This window comes from Lissotriton vulgaris, chromosome 11 (assembly GCF_964263255.1).
Source record: "Lissotriton vulgaris chromosome 11, aLisVul1.2, whole genome shotgun sequence".
Taxonomy (NCBI): domain Eukaryota; kingdom Metazoa; phylum Chordata; class Amphibia; order Caudata; family Salamandridae; genus Lissotriton; species Lissotriton vulgaris.
The window spans coordinates 616123312-616145344 of record NC_141699.1 but is presented as its reverse complement, the minus strand read 5'-3'; the positions used below and the strand labels follow the sequence as shown (position 1 = coordinate 616145344).

The 22033-nt window shown below is 46.9% G+C and overlaps 2 protein-coding genes across 2 annotated transcripts in view; one reads left to right on the top strand and one right to left on the bottom strand.

Moving 5' to 3' along the window:
* Nucleotides 1-22033, top strand: part of SLC9A9 (solute carrier family 9 member A9) — a 3064289-nt gene that overhangs the window by 645518 nt on the left and 2396738 nt on the right. The window lies entirely within an intron of this gene.
* Nucleotides 20230-21971, bottom strand: LOC147683238 (uncharacterized). The gene is made up of 2 exons (XM_086944812.1): nucleotides 21547-21971; nucleotides 20230-21271 (listed from the first exon to the last, which is right to left on the bottom strand). The coding sequence occupies exons 1-2, from the start codon at nucleotides 21965-21967 to the stop codon at nucleotides 20259-20261; spliced, it is 1434 nt and encodes a 477-aa protein (XP_086800938.1). The 5' UTR covers nucleotides 21968-21971; the 3' UTR covers nucleotides 20230-20258.

Below are 22033 nucleotides of genomic sequence, written 5' to 3'. Positions count from 1 at the left end.
GCAGCTCTCTCTTCAGCAAAATCTTCACGGTTGCCGTGGCGGGGGTGTAATGCCGCCTAAGAATCAGAATCCGCCGAAAAATGCTCAGAGGGTGCAGGGCAAATCTGCATTGGCCTCAGCAGCGGTTCCATCACCATCGCAAGCTGACGCTGTAAAGAAACCTCAGGGGGGAGTTACCGGCAGGGCAGCAAAGAACACAAAGCTTCTCCCTCCTTCGGTACCGGCATTCTTTAAAACTCGTGGAGGCTGTGCAGTTAAAGGACAACAGAGCCCGGCCCTACTGAACTCGGCAGGCACCCCCGCAGCTCCACTGCTGGATTCCAGTGTACCAGCGATCGGTAAGGCAAAGACCTCTCTAACTACATCTTCTGTTGGGGTCATCCCTGATAACATCACTGGGGGGGTGCTGGAAGCCTGCTGGTACAAATAGAAGATGAGGCAATGCTTGGAGGGGCTAGGAGGCAAGCCACATCTGCAGATTTCACTCCGGTCTCTAGTTTACACTCCAGTGGGATTGTGGGAGTTGTAGTCTGGGCTTCAGCAAACAGTGTTCCTGAAGCAGAGATAGATAATTTCTTTTCCCTCTCTGAACACACTGAGTCCTCTGCTGATGAAGATGGGTTAGATAAAGACTGGTCGGATGAGGAAGGCAGTGATCTGGGGGACTGGCCCACAAATGATGCATTGAATAGCACTGGTTTACATACAGTTCGGAAGATGCCGCAGGAAACTGGTAACTTTCCAAATTCCGGACACCTTGCCTGGGACTACTCATTCTCTGGCCATCCTGGAGCACAAGATAATTATTCTTCTCTCCCTGCAGCAAGCAGTCCGGATCCCCCGGGCGAGATGACATTAGCTATACTATACAAGTCTATAATGGCCCACCGGGAGGAGTCATGGCAAGAGAGCGCCCGGGCGCTGGGCTCATCCCGTAGAATACAAAACTCACTGCGTAGAGTGATAAAGACAAGCACAGACATTGCATCTAGGATTACAGAGGCAGAGACTCGGATCTCTACTCTCGAGGACGAAGTAGTGACTCAAAAATCAGTAATTGATGCTATTCAGTCCCAGAGGCTTGATATGCAGACAAAATTGGTGGACATGGAAAATCGCGCACGACGCAATATTCTAAGGATTTTGGTGGTGCCCGAGGGCACGGAAGGGTCAGACATCCGGCAATTTGTTGTGGATCTTTTTGCAGAGGCATTCCCGGAAGTGAAAGACTGGGACTGGCAGTTGGAGATTCAACGTGCCCATCGGTTCCCCTTCAAAATCAAAGCAAGATCAGGGCAAACTATTAGCAGACCTCACGCTATTTTAATTTGTCTCCAAAATTTTCTAGCTAGAGAAAGAATTTATGACCTGGCTAGGCCGGACAAACAAAGATCAGGGAAGGGCTGCCAATTTTTTGTAAGGCCAGATTTTTGCCCAACTATGGTTGAACGGAGGTGGCAGCTCCGTCAACTTATCGCTCCTTTTCAGTTAAAGGGGGCGCAGGTTTTTTTGCTCTTCCCATCTAAATTGTAGGTTATTCACCAAGACCAGACCAGGTTCTTTGAGTCTGAAATTCAGGCTAAACTATTTTTGGAATACAAAAGGGGATTATGGACTCAGCGCTTGAGCAAATCAAACACTCACCCCCAGTCAACTGATCTGGGTTTAATCCATCACCGTTCTTTAGCCCACTCTGCCACCCCAGTTCAGACATGGCCATATGCAAATCAGTCTGACCCTGTGCCTCATGGGAACAGTCCAGCCCGAACTGCCAAGCCATGTCTTCCCTGGACTGGAAACAAGCATCCTGGGACTGGTTTCGGGTTCATAGCCCTCATCAGCCAGGCTATCTTGAATCCAGTGGCAAAGTGAGCAAGGGACTCACGTCTGAGCATACCCTGCCAACTTAGGGCAAACAAAGCAATACAAAAGGTGATGATGGACGGGCTAAAGAACGGTGATGGATTAAACCCAGATCAGTTGACTGGGGGTGAGTGTTTGATTGATTCAGATGCTCCGTCCATCACCACCCCCTTTTGTACCGCTTTTGGCCTCCATAAGTGTGGCAGGGTATGCTCAGACGTGAGTCCCTTGCTCACTTTGCCACTGGATTCAAGCAAGCCGAGCTGAAGACGGCTGGAATGCCAGAAACCGGTCCTCGGAAGCTTGTTTCCGGTCCAGGGAAGACATGGCTTGGCAGTTCAGGCTGGACTGTTCCCATGAGGCACAGGGTCAGACTGATTTGCATATAGCCGTGTCTGAACTGGGGTGGCAGAGTGGGCTAAAGAACGGTGATGGATTAAACCCAGATCAGTTGACTGGGGGTGAGTGCTTGTATTGTCAACGCTCCGTCCATCATTTCCTTTGGTTTTTCTTTGTTCGTCATAAGTTGACAGGGTATGCTCAGACGTGAGTCCTTTGCTCACTTTGCCACTGGATTCAAGCAAGCCGGGCTGAAGACGGCTGGAATGCCAGAAAACGGTCCTCGGTAGCTTGTTTCCGGTCCAGGGAAGGCATGGCTTGGCAGTTTGGGCTGGACTGTTCCCATGAGGCACAGGGTCAGACTGATTTGCATATGGCCATGTCTGAACTGGGGTGGCAGAGTGGGCTAAAGAACGGTGATGGATTAAACCCAGATCAGTTGACTGGGGGTGAGTGCTTGTATTGTCAATGCTCCATCCATCATTTCCTTTGGTTTTTCGGTATTTCTTTTTTGGCAGATCTCGCACTTCGCACAATAGGTCTGGACATCCTTGTAAATACCAGGCCAATAGAAATAGCGTACAATGCTTTCCGTGGTCTTTTCCTTTCCTGAGTGTCCAGCCGTGAGGTGAGTGTGGGCAAAGAACAATACTTGTTCCCGGAAGGACAGGGGTACCAATAGTTGTGTGTTACTCCCTTCTTCAGCATCTCTGTACAGCAGGTCATTCTTTATGATAAACCGGGGGTATGTCTGGGTTTGTGTATTTTGGGAGACATGAGCGCTTTCCCATGCGTTATACAGAGTCCTGTCGTCTGCTTGGGCAAACTTGAAACTACGATCTATGACCCATGGTTATGTGGATAGGAGTGCTGGTATAGGGTCACTTTTGACATGGGCTGGCTTGTTTCTAAAAAGTGAAAGGAACTCTGGGTTGTCTACCCCTAGGATTATATCTTCAGGTAAGGTGTCTACTACACCTACTTTGACTGTACACGGACCCTTGTCTATAGGAGTTATAGTTACCAGTGCCAGGGGATAGGGTTTGACATCCCCATGTACACAGCGTATGTGTACTACTGTCTCGGGTACATACTGGTTGGGGAGGACAAACCGTTCCTGGACCACTGATTGTCTACACCCTGAATCCAGGAGGGCTCTAACTTGATAGCCATTTATCCTCATACTCACATGGACGTTCCCATTTCAGCGGAATAAAGAACCGTTTTGGGAAGGTATCCCACCTCCGTGGGTTCTTCTGTTGACCGTTTTCTGGGGCACAAGCGGGCGATGTGGCCCCAGTCGCCGCATTCAAAGCACTGTGGGCCACGCAACATAGGAGACTCCATCCTAAGTGGCTTGGGTCTGGCGTGTTCAAAAAGGGGCTTAGGTTTCTTTTCTGCTTTGGGCGGGGGCATGTTCTTGCCAGTCTTCTCATGCTCCCACCCCATGGTGCGTGGCTGAGCCCGAGCGTAATTAGCCGCCATTTCGATGGCCTGTTCTACGGTGAGTCCTGAGTGTTGTCTTAGCCATCTTTGTGAGGCGTATGGCAGTGCCTCCATGAACTGTTCCAAGTAGATTTTGGCCATCACTTCTTCTTTGGTGCTGGACTCCGGTTTTAACCACTTGTCAACGCTCCGTCCATCATTTCCTTTGGTTTTTCTTTGTTCGCCATAAGTTGGCAGGGTATGCTCAGACGTCAGTTCCGTGCTCACTTTGCCACTGGATTCAAGCAAGCCGGGCTGAAGAAGGCTGAAATGCCAGAAACCGGTCCTCTGTAGCTTGTTTCCGGTCCAGGGAAGGCATGGCTTGGCAGTTTGGGCTGGACTGTTCCCATGAGGCACAGGGTCAGACTGATTTGCATATGGCCATGTCTGAACTGGGGTGGCAGAGTGGGCTAAAGAACGGTGATGGATTAAACCCAGATCAGTTGACTGGGGGTGAGTGCTTGTATTGTCAACGCTCCGTCCATCATTTCCTTTGTTTTTTTTTTGGTTAAACTATTTTTGGACACACTGTGAACTGATGAAGACTGTTGAAAGCATTATTACTATCATATAGTGTGAATTCTTTCTTTTTCTCTTTCTCTGAGAGGTTTTTTTCGATCTGAGCTCCTGTAGGGGAATATCATTCTAAAGAATTTGTTTAATGTAATGGTACGTTTTCCTCTAAGGGGCAGATCAGATTTTTTGTTGAAGACAAAAATGTTTTATTTTTTTCCTTTTTCTCTCTCAGGGCGGTGACTCTGAGGAGTGCCTTTGCTCACACCAGTTCCTCCATCACTTGGACTTTGGTTCTGTTGCCTAGTTTCGGGGGAGGGGGATGGGGGGCTGGGGGGTGGGGGGTAGGTGTTAGGGGTAGGGGGGTATGGGAGGGGTTGGGGGCGCATCCCAAAAAAAAATCAGCTTGAAAAACTTTTTTTTCTCTTCTTCTTGTGTTGGCAATCATGTATTAAAACAGTATATTATCTTAATAGTGTTGGTACTGCGTTTGCATTTTAATGGCGTCAGGTAAAATAAATATATCCTCATGGAATGTCTGTGGCCTGAATAATGGTAAAAAGCGAGCCATGCTTTCTCGAATCATTCAGGTTCTCCGTCTTGAGGTTGTGTGTTTACAAGAAACACATGTGCCGTGGAATAATCGCAGTTGTTTAAAAATGCCTGGATTTGATTTGGCAGCATGCTCCCAACAGTCTTCCACGATAAGAGGGGTAGCTATATTGGTAAAACGTGGAGTGGGTATCTGTGCAAGATCTAAACAGGATACCGCAGGGAGATGGGCAATAGCAGAGCTTGTGATCAATGGCACAGCCTTTACGGTATGTACTGTATATAGTTCAAATTCTGATGATCCTTCTGTCTTGGATTACTTAAATATAGAATTAGCCCTATGGGCGCATCCTGTTTGTCTCTGTGGGGACTTTAATATTCACCTACCAGCCAGTTTTAATTTGGTGGACGGTCAGAAATATGTTGGCCTAAAACCCAGGGTCTTTCGGGCTCTGCAAGCCATGGTACAAGAATATTCAATCTTGGATCTTTGGTTTCACCACTGTAAAAACTTGGATGGTTCAACTTTCTTTTCAGTTCCCCCCCAAAAAATGGTTATTCTATATTACTTTTTTGTATCTGATCAAATTGCAGACTCCACTTCAATTATAATTAGGCCTAGAATTATCTCAGATCATAATTTGTTAACTATTAGGTTTAAGTTAAAACCCCAAACAGGCACCCCAAAATCTTGGACATTTGAACGAAAATTGCTATTGGATAAATTATACACTGATCATATGAGGTCCTAGATAATGGTATTTTTTTATATTAATAGAGGTTCAGCTTCTAGCCAGGTCTTGTGGGATGCATTTTAAAGCCGCACTGCGCGGCGAGACAAAAAGTGTTTCATTTCATCGCCAGAAGGTAGTCCAAACACAGACTAACGACCAAATCAATGATTTACGCCCGCCAGGCTGAGACTCAGCTTACCAATATGATTAGGGAAGGACACAATATAGACTCTATTCAATTGCGGGTGGCTTGTATTAAGTCTTCCCTTCTCACATTTCTTGGCCAGAATCTTGCTGCCAAATACATACAGTACCGCTCGACAATGTTTGAGTTTGGGGAAAGATCAGGTAAGATCCTGGCTAAGCGCCTTCAGCAGCAGGGACTTGCCAATCGTATTGTTAAGATACAAGATACCAGGGGGCAGGTGCAGGACACTCCGGAAGGGGTATTAGCTGTGTTTTCGGAATTCTATTAGTCTCTGTATGCTGAGGAAGTCAGCGATCTTACTATAGATCAGGAGTTCGACACCTTTGTGGCCGACCTTAATACAAGCAAAATCTCTGATTTTCAGAACTCTCTCCTTGCTGCTCCCATAGAGTGGGTTGAGGTGGAAGCAGCTCTGAACTCTCTGGCTAAAGGCAAATCAGCTGGGCCGGACTCTATTCCCTTGGAATTTTACTCCACATTTCGGGCAGAGATCCGTGTAGACCTCTTAACAACTTTGAGACAAGCTCAGCTTGGGTTTACTCCGGATTCGTGGCACATGACAACTATTATATGATCAAGAAAAAAGATAAGCTAGAACTGGATCCAGCCTCATATCGGCCGATTTCACTAATTAACACGGACAATAAACTATTTTCGAAAATCTTGGCTGCCAGGCTAGCATCAGTTATATCTCCTCTGGTGTCAATCCGACAACATGGCTTTATTCCGGGCAGAGATACAGCGGATCACATTCGCAGAGTTATAGCCCTACTGGATTGGGCTCAAGTCAGGAAATCTCCCTTAGGGCTAATCCTATTGGATGCTGAAAAAGCGTTCGATAGGGTTGCCTGGGGATTTCTGTGGAGGGTTCTCCAATGGAAGGGCGTTTCTTCAAGGTTTATACATGCATTACGATCATTATATATTGCTCCAGGAGCAATGTTATCCATATCAGGCCTTCTTTCAAGCCCTTTGATATTGGCAGAGGTAGACAGGGGTGCCCTTGCTCTCCCCTGCTATTTGCCCTATACATTGATCCATTTATAAATAAAATAGAGGCATGTCTAAGCATAGTTCCTGTTAAGATCAATGTATATGAATCTAAGGCATTGGCATATGCCGACGACATTGTAGTTTTAACCACCAATGTGTCTTCTGCATTTACGGCTCTACAGGGACTGGCAGATTCCTTTGGCCAAGTGTCGGGATATAAGCTAAACATCCAAAAAACCCAGGTTATACAAACTACTAATATGGGTCCCTCAGACGCTCCAGTGGTACAAAGTGCTAAATATTTGGGGGTGGTAATCACAGCAGCTGTGGAACATCTACCGGAAATAAATATTTCTCCAATCATTCGTACAGTTAATACTACTTTGACTAGATTGGATAAGCTACATCTTTCTTTATTTGGTAGGAGGAACGTCTTAAAAATGCTTATTTTACCTAAGTTCTTGTATATTTTTAAGACAATCCCTCTTGAGTTTTCTCAGGCCAGTTTAACTCAGGCACAAAGCTGCGTAATAGATTTCTTTGGGGTTACCACTCCACTCGGAGGGCGGCCAAGTGGATGTATCTACCAGTAAATAGGGGGGGTTGGGCAGTCCCTGATCTGCTGCTGTATATTTGGGCAGCCTTATTGCAACATCTTGCCTTACCTCTTTTTGGGTTAAGAGCCATAACCTCAATAGCTTGTTCGCCTTCTATTTATGAGATAGGGTTGGGCGAGGACGCCAAGGGGATTCTTCTCTCAGTTTTAGAGCCCAGTTATTACAAAAAAACAAAGTTCAAGGTAATCCAAACAATGCACTCAGTTTGGAGGAAAATACGGCGGAAAAGAGCAATCTCTAATTACACATTTATACACCATTGGCGGCTGCTAGGCTGCTACCTGCTATTTTTCAGGACTGTGTTACTATTAGGTGGAGGGCACAAGGTATTTATATATTGGGGGACTTACTTGTTGATGGTAACATGGCTTCTTTTTCATTTTTAAAAGAAAAGTATGGCACGCATGAATTTTTTAAATATCTGCAGATACGCAGTTATATGGACAAACTTTTGCAACGCATCCCCACTGTATTTGGTAAAAATCAACTTCTGGAACTTATATTCAGGAGAACACGTATAGGGGATTTGTATCAGAATTTATTAAAAGGGATGCCGGATGATTTATCTTCTCAAAATGAGAGGTTGGATCTCAAGTTTGGTAAGAGTGGGATCGACATTCCATCTATACTGGAGTTAGCCAATTCAGTTTTAATTTCAGGGAGCTTAGGCTCTCAAAGCTATATGGCCCTCTTTGATCTATACGTCACTCCGGCTAAGATCTTTAAATGGGGGGGTGGTAGGGGTAATGGGTGCCCAAGATGCGGCCAGCTAGCGGCTAACGACCTGCATATGTTCTTTCTATGCTCGAAGTTGGCTAAATTTATCCAAGATGTTCAATCTTTCATTACGAGTGCTTTTATGATTCCTGTGCTCATTACAGCCGAGCTAGTTATAACTGGGTGCGAAAATGACCATTTATTTACTAGATCAAAGCGTGAAACTGCTTTCTTGTGTATTGTTATGTCTGTCATCCGGTTAACTATAACTTCAGAATGGATTAACCCTATTCCCCCAACATTTGTTAATTGGAGAGCAAGGTTTCTTGCTCTTCACAATTTGGAATCTGCAGTATTTCAGAGAGAGGGAAGAGGAGGATAGAGAGGGGGCTGAAAATATGGGCTCCATTTGTACATTGGCTGAACAATTGATTACTGTGACTTGGTCGATTTGACTCAGCTTTTTTTTTTTGTTTATTATAATTTGTGCATATCGCAATATGTTAAATATGTTAAAAAAAAAATCATTGTTTAATGATTGCCGAAAGTCTGAAATGATATGTATCAACTAAGTTGCCAAGCTGAATAAAAAAATAGTTTTAAAAAAAAGATAAAGGGGTGACTTCAAAGGAACCCTTTCAAGTGTACAACAATCCCTTTCAACCCAGCCCTGGCTCCAAACATCAGTAGGGGGTAAATCAGCCCTTTGTGTGAGGGCAAGATACAGTCTATACAAATGTAAAGTGTAAACAACCTCTCCCAGCCCTGTAAGACCATCAGTATGCAGATGAAGGCAGAAGTAACCTCTGTCACACCCAGTCCTTCCTGTGCTGTGGCTGTCTGGAAAGTATGTACCAAATGTAGCGGTCACCCAGTCCTAGATGTGATTTGGAGTCAAGCTGCAAAGCACAAAGGTCATAAGCACAGAGAAATGCCCACTTTCTAAAAGTAAAAAGAGCAATTGATGGACCGAATGTTGAACAATGTGAAACATTCACCCCAGTACAGAGATCTGGGCCTAAATCCATTGTTGTTTTGCTCCCCATGCCATTCCAGTGTAAATCCAGTCATATGCAAATCAGTCTTGACCCTGCTCACCATGGGAATTGTCCAGCCCGAACTGCCAGGCCAGGTCCTCCCTGGACCAGAAACAAGCAACCTGGGACCGGTTTCGGGGTTCCCCCCCTGATCAGTCAGGCTAGCTTGACTCCAGTGGCATGGAGACCACGGGACCCACGTCTGGACATACCCATCCCACTCATGGTGACAAATGCAAAAATAACAATTGATGGACAAAATGTTGTACAATGTCTCTTGACTGAGGGTGAATGTTTGATTGATTCAGCACTCCGTCCATCATTTGTTTGCGTAGCACTTATCGCCCTAAGTGGGATAGGTATCCCTAGACATGGGCCACTTGCTCACTGTTCCACTGGATTCAAGCTAGCCTGGCTGATGAGGGGGTGATACCTGAAACTGGTCCCAGGAGGCTTGTTTCTGGTCCAGGGAGGCCCTGGGTTGGCAGTTCAGGCTGGATTGTTCCCATGAGTGGTGTTTATAAAATAGTAATGTAGAATCCAACTACACCAGTAAGTAGGATTTATCACCAATAGTCGAAACATACTAAACATGTCAACACCACTCCTTTCAGATCAGGAATTACCACTTACATATATATAAGGGAATTCCCAGTGCTAGCCTAAGGGAATTCCCCGAGGAGTAGGCCTCACAGCAGTGAAAAACAAAATAGGTTGTTGTCACTACCACAACATGCCACAGATAAAGACACTTGTCCTACCTTTTACTTACACAGCACCTTGACCATACGGCTACCTAGGGCCTTCCTTAGGGGTACCTGGAAAGTATGTACCAAATGTAGCTGTCACCCAGTCCTAGATGTGGTTTGGAGTCAAGCTGCAAAGCACAAAGGTCATAAGCACAGAGAAATGCCCACTTTCTAAAAGTAAAAAGAGCAATTGATGGACCGAATGTTGAACAATGTGAAACATTCACCCCAGTACAGAGATCTGGGCCTAAATCCATTGTTGTTTTGCTCCCCATGCCATTCCAGTGTAAATCCAGACATATGCAAATCAGTCTTGACCCTGCTCACCATGGGAATTGTCCAGCCCGAACTGCCAGGCCAGGTCCTCCCTGGACCAGAAACAAGCAACCTGGGACCGGTTTCGGGGTTCCCCCCCTGATCAGTCAGGCTAGCTTGACTCCAGTGGCATGGAGACCACGGGACCCACGTCTGGACATACCCATCCCACTCATGGTGACAAATGCAAAAATAACAATTGATGGACAGAATGTTGTACAATGTCTCTTGACTGAGGGTGAATGTTTGATTGATTCAGCACTCCGTCCATCATTTGTTTGCGTAGCACTTATCGCCCTAAGTGGGATAGGTATCCCTAGACATGGGCCACTTGCTCACTGTTCCACTGGATTCAAGCTAGCCTGGCTGATGAGGTGGTGATACCTGAAACTGGTCCCAGGAGGCTTGTTTCTGGTCCAGGGAGGTCCTGTGTTGGCAGTTCGGGCTGGATTGTTCCCATGAGTGGTGTTTATAAAATAGTAATGTAGAATCCAACTACACCAGTAAGTAGGATTTATCACCAATAGTCGAAACATACTAAACATGTCAACACCACTCCTTTCAGATCAGGAATTACCACTTACATATATATAAGGGAATTCCCAGTGCTAGCCTAAGGGAATTCCCTGAGGAGTAGGCCTCACAGCAGTGAAAAACAAAATAGGTTGTTGTCCCTACCACGACATGCCACAGATAAAGACACTTGTCCTACCTTTTACTTACACAGCACCTTGACCATACGGCTACCTAGGGCCTTCCTTAGGGGTGACCTATGTGTAATTAAAGAGGAGTGTAAGGCTTGGTGTTAGACCTGGCACCATTGGCGTGGGTCTCCCTTCCATTTTTGCTGTTGCCTCATGTGTTTTTGCTGGTGTTAGATGCTTTGGGCACTGTGCCACTGCTGTCCAGTGCCACAGTGCAAGTGCTCCCTACTGTAAATGTATGTATAAATTAGTGATTCCACGATTGACTATTTGGTTTACTTGTCAGACTCTAGTCTAGTGAACTGAGGGTGCCCAGGGCGTGTAAATCCAAATGCTGCCAGTGGGCTTGCAGCACTGGTTGTTCGACCCACAGAAGCGGCCTTGTAACACGTGTCTAAGGTCTGCCATTGCAGAGCCTGCGTGCAGTCTGGTACTGTCATGCTGACTGGGCAAGTGCACCCACTTGCCAGTCCCTAAACCTTCCCTTTTCTTCATATTAGACACCCCTATGGTAGGCCCAAGGGCAGGGTGCATTGTAAGTATAAGGTAGGACAAGCCCTGATGTGTGTGGCCTGTCCTAATAGTGAAGTACAGCCATTTTCATTTTTCACTATTGCAAGGCTACCTGTTCTCCATAGTCCAGAATGGGCGGATAGAATTATTACATGTTATAATCCTAACCGACTCAGAGAACATGGTAGAAATTCGAGTTTAGTATGCCTGGACTCAGAATGATAAAATACATCTTTTAGTAAAGTGGGTTTTAACATTCTATGTTTGCAAATACCACTGTTAGATAGTAGGTATTTGCTTGCCTAACCTTTCAAGTCTGCCTCTGTGAGGTTGTGTATTCCTTCGTCTGGTTTTGTGAGTGACAGGACTGGGGGATTCCAAGAGACAGGCTGGGGCAGCCCAGTGGTGAATAGAGGGATCTGCATCTAGATGGGAGGGAGAAGTTGCACCTTGAACCTGAATAGGGCTGGGCCTTCCCTCTACAATGCTGGCTCCACCTCCTGGGGTGCGGCTGATGTCTCTGCCCTGCACACTGAAAGAAGAGAAGGAAGAGTGTCAACAAAGTGCTCCAGGACTGTACTTGCCTTCCACAGTGCTGGCTCCACCTCCTGTGGGGCGTCTAATGTGCCTGCCCTGCGCTGTGAAAGGAAAGGAGAAGTCTAGTAAACAGAGTGCTTCAGAACTGATTTGGACTGGACACAGGCCCCTCTCCTCTCAGAGAACAAAGGATTTTGGGGTATAAATATTGGGACCCTGATCCCATGAAATTAGATCACTTCTGGACTTACAAGACAAAACCTCTGCTGAGGAGAGGAACCTGAAAAAACTGAGGAGAGACTATTCCCAAGCTGAAGTGCTGCTTGGGGGATTGGCCTACAGTGGTTGCTTGCCTGCCAAAGAGAGGAGAAATAACTTTGTGTACTTTACTTTCAACTTGTGAAAAGATCTCCAAGGGCTTGGAAGTGAGCTTGCCCCTGACCAAAGTCTCAGGACCAGTAGACTTCACCAGCCTTTGTGAATTGCTTCTGGAAACGCTGTTTCAGTGGCTACAGAGGCAGGGAGCTGTGACCGACTCTCACGACCGGCCCGGTGTCCTGTAGGCACCGCATCAAGCAACCTCCGCCTCGAACAACGCAAGCTCTGAGCTCACCGACTCCGTCCTGATGCTGTCACCGGGCCGTTGCCTGCACTGCGACTGGTGGACACCGCGACGTGCAATACCTCGCTACACCGACTCATACTGGTCTGACCGACGCGTCACTGCTGCTGACTTAGAGTCCTGTGAACGCACCGGAGTTGGACACTGCCTCGCATGCTTGCCACGCACCGCCCCACTCGCACCGCTGTCCGGACTGATCGACGCCAGCTCCGGCTCCGTCACCGCACCGCATGCCTTGGATCCACCGACTCTGTCAATGGGCCGCTGCCTGCACCGCATCGAGGGACAACGCATCCTGCAACGCTTTCTTTTCTGCCCCGCGACGAACACCGGTACCGGCACGCACATCCGTGCCGGCTGCATCAAGTAGAAGGTACTGTGACTGAGTCTGTCGGCATTTGAATGGGCCCGGACCGACGCGGTCCGCTGGATTTCTTAGACTCTGTGTTATTTCAACAACGCAGTAGCCGAACCAGGCTACTGACTCGCACAGAACCTTGATCTAAGCCTTTTAACCAGAACTCTTGAAATCTATTAGTACTGTGGATTATTTTTTCGTTTATTGGTCTTGTGGTAACTCTATATAAAATATACTTCTTTTTGATGTACAACCTTGTGTGGTGTCCATTTGTAGTGTTGTCACTGGGTTACTGTGTGTGTTCACAAATGCTTAACTTACAACGCCTCTGAGATAAAGCCTTGCTGCTCATGCCAAGCTACCAAGGGGGTGAGCAGGGGTTATTTTAAGAGTGTAATCCCCTTATCCTGACTAAAGGAGAGGGTCCCTATTTGTCACAAGTACCTACCTGTGTCAACTAGAGACCCCCAATTCTAACACTTGGCAAGTAATTTTAAATGGCAAGTTAAAGTGACAGTAAACTATGCACACAGACCCTGCAGTGCCAAGCCTGAGACATTTAATTTACAGGCCCTGGGTATATGGGATACCACTTTACAAGGGACTTACAAGTAAATCAAATATGATGAACAGGTAAAAACCAATCATACCATGTTTAGAAGAAAGAGCACATGCACTTTAGCACTGATTAGCAGTGGTAAAGTGCGCAGATTCTCAAAAAAATTAGGTAAGAAAAATAGGCGGAGGAAGGCAAAACGTTTGGGGATAACCCAACAGAAAGGGCCAAGTTCTACAGAAAGGAGTTCAGAAATAATTTTAAAAAAACAAGCATAACTAGTGTTTTAAATAAAGCAACATTAGAAAATCATTGAGGAATGCTAGAAAGAGGGGTTTGGAGGGGAACGATTATTTTAATAAGGGTGGGCTCATGTATTTTCTGATGTTATCCATCCTGAGCTCATTATAAGGTGAATGCAAGCACTGATGCCTAAGGTCTTCTGTGAACAATTACATTTCTAGTCCCATCATATTACAATTTATCTTGTTTGCAGGCGTCTTTGTGACTGAGAAATCAATCACATATTCTGCATTTATATCTCAGTCAGCGAAGGTAAAATTATGCTAAACAATAATAGTGGGGTCATTGAAAAAGCACTGTGAAGAAGAAGTATATGCATTAAAAATTATCAGGGTTAGCTGGTGATGTATGGAAATGTAATGCGCCTAAAGCATAGAGAAGCATTTGCCAGTAAAATATTTTGTTAATTCAATATTCTATGTTGATATATTACTTTGTCAGTTAAACAGTAACATTTATGATTTGATTCAAGTTTCTAGGTAGTCAATTGAGATGAAGTTGCTAAAAGTGGACAATCGGAAGGGACACATGCAGACGAAAAAATCAGGGCTTGTTGATAGGGAAGGAAATTATAAATTGAGAAATTTGGGATTATGGTCAGATTAGAATATCCAGGCCAATACATCTCACCCTTATTGCTAGAATTGTCGATACACGCCTCCAAACATTTCCCCTCACTGGCACTCAAAAATGAAATGTGGAAGCAGATCCCTGGAAGTAAAAATCACAAGAATGTGGAACGCCCTACACTCTACCCTTAGATCCAACCCCAACCCCACAATTTTCAAGGAACTGCTGAAAACTGAACTATTTACAATTGTTTACTAAACAGTCAATTGATGGGCCCTCAATGGTAGATTATCCAATATGTGCCTCCACCTTACCTAATTTAATGCATTGTCTCACATACATAATTTTTTCTGTCAGATATATAACACGTTTACTTATTCTTTTCTGTGAATTAATGGAAAGGTTAAATGTAGCTCACTATCGCACCCCAGAATAAACAATTCTCTATATCTGCAGGAAAGCGTCATGAATTGTGCTATTTTAATGCACTGGTCAAATCAGCAAAGAGGCTGCCCAATGCATCAACCTCTGTTTCTGTGATGAGGTGCTTTTATACAATCTCCCAAGTTTGTGCTTGAGTTGTGGATTATTTTCTTTGGATCACTACTCTCTGAAGTGTTATATCTTAAGGGCCCTTTCATTTCCTACTCTCCACCCTCCTTTGGAGCGTATGTGATTAGGATGTTAGATTTGTCCTTACATGAAATATACAATGCACACTCTATTTCACTAGTGCAGCCCTTATAGAATGTGTTTCTGTTCTTTGAATGTCCTTCAAAAGATGAGATGTCAAGTATCAGCAATTTTCAGACATTTGTATGTGCTTTTGTAGAAAAAGGAATTCCTAGTATACCTATTGTAAGTGATCATGGGGCAGATTAGCAAGGTTTTTTGTCACCCTTACACCAAGCGAAGTGACGCAGGGCGATGCAAAACCAAGAATGAGATTTACCATGCCACATAAAGGCACCCTGCATGGATTGGTAAATCTGATGTATCAACAACAAGAGGGAGATTTGAAGGGCAATATTTAACGGGGTCCAGTGTACCGGCCCTAAGACAACAAGTACAAACAAAAAGAGATACACTGTTCCCCAGGGAGGTAAATGGAAAGAAGTACCCGAGCGGAAAGGAGGGGGTAAGGGGAATCCCTCTTTCGGAACTAAAACCCTCACACACCCAGCGAGCTAGGTGTCATGCTTCATCATCTGGGTTCTGCTCCTCGTCAGACTGGTGCTGCAATGTCTGACGGGCACCCGTAAAGGGGCTCTTTATCGGAGTTCTTTCGTTCCTGCCAGTTGGTGCATGCGGGTATGAGGGCTTTAGAAGGGGTGTAGATGAAAAAAGGTGTAAAGTTAAAAAAGGTCAGTGAATCCAAGGCAATCTTTATTGGTGTGGTACACTACCTTAATAAAAACAGTGAGGTGTCAGAACACGTTGGTGCAAAGATCCAGTGGTGTCTGTCTTACCTAATGGTAAATCTGATGTAACACAAGGCAGTGAAAGTCACTCACTTGCCTTACACTGCGCCAGGAAGGCGTTGCATGGGTGGAGCGTGGGTGTTCCCACGCATCAACCCGTGTATTCTGGAGCGTTCCCAAATTTACCAACACTGGTAGACCTGAGAATGTGTCCGAATTGTACGCCTGCCTAGTGGAGGTGCAACAACAAAAAATATCTTTATTTCAACTCAATGTTTTCTTTTTCTACGTGTGCTGCACACGTAGAAAGGGGAAAACACCTCAAAGGATTGTTTTTTTGTGCAGGAAGGTGTCCCTTCTTGCACAAAAACAGTCCTGCCGCTAACACAGGCACCCTTGCATCATGGCACAAGGGTGCCTACCTTAGCGCTAGGCTGCAGATTGCGTGCCAGTACTGTCAGAGGACAGGAATATTCCATATCTTGGTAGATATGGCGCATTCCTGCCCGCTCCCTTTCATGCAGTGCAGCAAGTTGTTTTGCTGGATTGCGTTGTGTGAATTTTTTTTAAATCTGGGCCAAAGTCTACCTGTCCCATGTTTCTCCTCACAGGCAAACTACAGTCAAACAGTGTTATGAAATAGGGTGTGACAAGAGCCTCTGCAGCACTGCTTAGTTTCCACTGCTGCACTCTGCTGCCTGGAACTAAATATTTCTCGCCAGCTTGAAATGCTGAGAGCTTCTATTTACTGATGAGCAGAGTAGCAGCGCTCTGAGGATTGATGGTACTGAATGCTTCTCAGAGACGTTTAAAGACATGGGCAAAGTGGGCTCTGGCCCAGGACCCCAGCCTTTCAAGGGGGGCACTGATATAGCCAGCTCTGTTTTGCAGAGAGTCTTGCCCTGATGACCTTGAATAGTTCTTAAACAGATTGTTTTAAATCTAATTTACCTTTAATTTATTTTTATTGTGGGTGATGTGTTAGAATCTATTACAGACATGTTGCAGAGAAATGTTGTGTTGATGTTTCATGCAACATCCATAAAAAAATTCTTTTAGATCAAAACAGGATCTCACATATGAGAAATGGGAAGGTGTCAGAGAGTATTTACAGTGACCTGCTCGTATGTTAGGATATTGAAAACTCATCACTATCTCTGGATATTAGATGTAAACACATTTAGAATTTGGACAAGTGTACCTGAGCACTGTCAGTGACCAGGCCAAACATGGCATGAAAGAGCTGAAACTGAATCATAAATTCAAAGCTGTTCCGAACAGGGACCCCAAAATACGTTTGGACCCAGGACCCCTGAAATCCTTAAGATGTCCCTGATGCTGCTGCTGCTTTAGAGTGGAGCTGGCTCACTCTAGCACTTCTCCAGTGCTGTCCTCGAGGTCTCCTCTCTTCTTCAATGTTTAACTGCACCTCATCCCTGGGCTGTTTGTTTCCCTTCCCTACAGTGGTCCATGATGCTGGTCATCATTTTCCTGCTCACTCCAACTCAGAAACCAGCAGTCGCTTCTATGCTTTTGCTTGATGTTTAGGAGGTGGAGCACAGATGCCTTTCCCCACTGAGTCTGGCTGATCACTCTAGCCTCACACATAAAATATTTTAATTAAGGATCCATCAAATTGTTCAACTGAGTCTTTCCTAATTGGCTGAAGACAGGGACCTTATCGACAGTGCTAGGCCCTCAGAAATAACATTCTCGTCCAAGTGTTTAGGTCAGGGTTGGTTGTATGGCCAGTGATAATCAATTCCAAGTATTTGACTCCAAGTCTGGACTCACCATGCAGTGAAATCAAATCCTCCAATTCCCATCAAGTAACTGCAATAACCCATCAAGCTTATACTTTGTGGTGGAGTAAAATCTCAAGGAGAAGCATCTGGTAACACCGCTTGTGGCCTTCTAGGCTATGTGCATTTATCAGATAAATACTTGAAGTTTGTTGAGAAGTCGTCCTTTTTCCTGCACTTCCTCTTTCACTCCTCCGTACTCACAGCGGGGAACATCAAGGCCCCCTCTCCTCTGCGTCTAGGCCAACATTCACTTTGCATCAGCTTCACCGATCAAGTGGTAGTGGCGGGAAGAGTTGAGGATGATTGAGGGATGTTGGAAGCTACAAAAGTACAGTGCCCTTCTCCAGTGCCATCTTTCTTGAATGAGGGAGGCTCGCTGTCCTAGGATCCTCAACAACGAACACCAAGCACGATGGACAGAGCAACACCCCATCTCTTCTTTATGCGCACTTTCCTCGTGTGCCTCCTGTCACAATCACTTCCTTTGTGGCACCTCTTCCCACTATCAACCCTCCAGCAGGTGCTGCCGGCCTCACAGTCATGGACCGACCTGACAAAGACCACAATGCTGCTTTGCTTAGGATTTCACTCTTTCTCCTTGGGTTGGAAAGAACTTGTTAGTGAGTGACCATTTAGAGGGAAGTCCTGGCCCAGGCTCCTAGGCAACTGTTTTTGAATCTTCTTTTGGGATAAGAGACTTGGGGCCCGATGTAGGTAGGGCTTTACCGATCGGTATCGGCCGAAAATACCGATTTTTGGCCCTTACCGATCGGTAAACAGCCATCGAGATGTAGGGACCCAAAAACAGAACGAATCGGATAGAAAACCGATTCGGAATGTGTACCGAATGTGAAAGAATCCGATACGTACATACCGAAAATCGGATATGTAACGAATCGGAAAAACACCGATTCGGTTACAAAGACCGAATCGGTCCATGTACCGATTCGTTAGTGACACCGAATCGGAAAATCACCGATTCGGTCCTACTACCGATTCGTTAGTGACACCGATTCGGAAAATCACCGATTCGGTCCTACTACCGATTCGTTAGTGACACCGATTCGGAAAATCACCGATTCGGTCCTACTACCGATTCGTTAGTGACACCGATTCGGAAAATCACCGATTCGGTCCTACTACCGATTCGTTAGTGACACCGAATCGGAAAATCACCGATTCGGTCCATGTACCGAATCGGAAAAAATACCGATTCGGACATGATCCGATTCGGAAAACATGCCGATTCGTATGAATCTCCGATCGGGAAATTCCCCGATTCCGACAGTTGGGGAGATGTAGGGAGGCACAGAAACACCGAAATCGGCTCAAAATCGGTAGAATTCACTCGGTATTTACCATGGATTGCAATCAGGTGGTAACCAACTCCAACCCATATAAACAGTCCCAAAATGCATTGCAACTTGCAGGATGGCAGCTTTCTATGTCATTGCGAGGCGGCTACGGCTACAGCAGGAAGGACAGAGGGAATGGCTAAGAAATGAACAGGTCTACAGACAGAGGATAACCCTGTTCATGCTCACTGAGGCTGAGATCCTACAGAGATACAGGCTGGACTCTGACACCATACTTGAGCTCATCAGGGACCTTAAGCCATACTTGGACCACCACACCCCAAGGGCACACGCCATCCCTGCGCACGTCCAGGTGCTATGCAGCCTACACCTGGTAGCGTCTGGCAGCTATCAAAGTGGAGTAGCAGCAGCAGGAGGGGTGAGCCAGAGCAGCCTGTCAAGGTTCTTCCACATATTCCTTGACGCCATGATAGACAGGATGGACCAATACATCTCATTCCCTGCAACCCACGCAGAACTGCTACAAACCAAAGCGGACTTCTACCAGATGGCACACTTTCCCCAAGTCATCGGTTGCATAGATGGCACGCATATTCCGATTTGCCCACCAGCGGACACCGAATACATATACCGCAATCGGAAATCTACACACACCATCAACGTGCAGGTGATCTGCAATGCCAAGTGCACCATCACAGACCTGGTAGCAAAATTTCCAGGAAGTACCCATGACTCATATATATTCCAACAGAGCGGCATATATGCACGGCTGATGGCTGGCGATTTTGGAGAAGGATACCTCCTAGGTGAGCCACATCATCAGACCCCCATAACACATAGTAGGTAGGTGTAATACATGTATGCATGTGTCTAATGTGACCCCTTTCTCTTCCAGGCGACAGTGCATATGCCCTCCGCTCATTCATACTCACCCCCTACCTCAACCCCTCCACACCCAGCCAAAGGAGGTATAACCGGGCCCACATACGCACCAGGAATGTTGTTGAACGGACCTTTGGCATCTGGAAAAGTAGATTCAGATGCCTGCACAAGAGTGGAGGTGCAAGGCAGTATACCCCCATCACCTGCTGCAAGATCATAGCTGTATGTGCAATGTTACACAACCTTGCGGTCAAGAAGGGCACTGAGGTGGAGTTGTCTGACTACGAGGACTATGACGACGACGAAGCTGTGCCACTGACACAGCCAGCTGGGGTGTGTACGCCATGTGATGGCAGATACAGACGTGAGGAGATCACTGAGAACTATTTCTGACTGAGTACAGATGCAAAGACAGCTAAATGTTGCTTGGAAAAAAATAAGTTTTAATAATGATGCACCACAGTTACAGCACTGATGTGCATCAAATAATGGAGATTGTTAACGAAAATAAAGTCCAGGGTTCTGGTGTGCTCATCCCCCCTTGCCAGCCTATTTTTTGGCCCGCTTTCCAGACCCACTGGGGTGTCCCTCGGCCCCCTCCGAATGGCCAGCAGCATCAGCGGATCGCCTGGTGCTCCTCCTTGGCTCTGAAGCAGCGCTGGCCGGGCTGCTGCGGCTGCTGCTGTCTCCAGCATCACCCAGGTCCAGGGCAGGATTGGAGGCGGCGTTTGATATTAACATGGCCTCCATGGCCGTGGTGATCCTGGCCATCCCCCTAGTCAGCTCAGCTGTATGCTGACTGAGTGCCGATTCCTGATTTGAGCTGCGATGGCACAGCTGTGCGGTCGCCGCTGCAAGGCGGGCCATGGCCCGGTTGAGCACCCGGGCATCCCTCCTGCGCGCAACCTCATGCTCCTCCTGCCTGGCAGAGGAGTGGGTGATGGCAGTGGTCAGCCTGCCCAACCCTGCTGCCACCTCCTTGTTGCTGTCCACAACAGCCTGGAACCCCTTCACCAACTCCCCCATCTGCAGGTTGTGCTGCAGGAGCTGGCGTTGGCAGGCCATGGTGGATTTGGCCTGTTGGCGCTGGATTTTTACCATCTGGCCCTCCAGGCCCAGGAACACACTGCCCTCCCGTGCTGGTGCAGCAGTGGTGGTGGTGGTGGCACGGCGTCTGGCACTGCTGCCTCCGGCCTGCTGAGTGGGCTGGGGTGCCACTGGTGGTGGTGTGGTGCTGGCCGGTCCCGGAGCCCCTGCTCCCACGACAGGTTGGACGGGTGGCAAGGCCACGGTTGTGGCAGGAGCTGTTGTCGGCGGAATGGTCTGCCTTGTAGGGGAGTTGTATGGTGAAAATTGCAAGGGGGGTGAGCTGGGCAGTACTGGGGAGTGCACTGCCTGGAAATCAATCACCAGGACTCCCTCCATTCCAAGCCCTGGGGTGTCTCCTTCCTCATCCTCATCCTCCTCCTCCTGGCCAGGCTGGCTGGTGCTCGGCCCTGCCACTGCAGTATTTGAAGTCGAAGCTCCCTCTGCTGCCACAGTGGTGCTGCCTGATGGTGCCCCTAGGTACAAAGAAGCATTTGTAAACTGAGTGCCGATGTATTACAGTCAGTACAATTATGGCATTCCACATGTCCTTGCATCTCCTTACACCGTGTCACACTGTTTCCTGTCTTGTGATTCTGCACTGACATATTTGGCTAACTTCTGCTGACTACATGTACCATGATGCTTGTCTCTTGTATGTTGGTGACAGTACAGTGCTGGTGTTTGCCTATGCATTGTGTCTAATGGGGAGGTGTCTGGTAGGGTGTGTCATGATGCGCATGCTTCTTACCTGTAGCTGTGGCCATCGCAGTGCTGTCCAGGGTCCCGATCCCTACGATGCTCTCCCTCTCGATGGTGCTGGAGACAATTTCCTCCAGCTCGGTGAGGGGTGGCGCCGGGTTCTTGCCTCCTCCGGTGTGTCCAGCCTGCCTTTGGAGGTCGGCCAGCTTCCTCTTCGTGAGGCTGCGGAGGTCATAAAACCTTTTCTTAAGTTCCTCAATGGACCTGGGGGTGACTCCAGCAGCATTGACCTTCTGGGCGATGTCGGCCCACAATCTCCTCTTGGTGCTGTCTGGCACGTTGAGGGACAGCTTGCCAAAGAGCTGGCGGTGCACCCTCACCACCTCCTCAACCAGCACCTGAAGTTCTGTGGTGGTGAATTTGGGCTTCCTCTTTTGGGAGGACTTCTGGCTTCCTGCCTGATCTGCCATTTTCTCCTGCTCCTGCTCAGTCTGCAACCTCCTTCTCCCACTGCTGCTAACTGTGTGTTGGGCTCA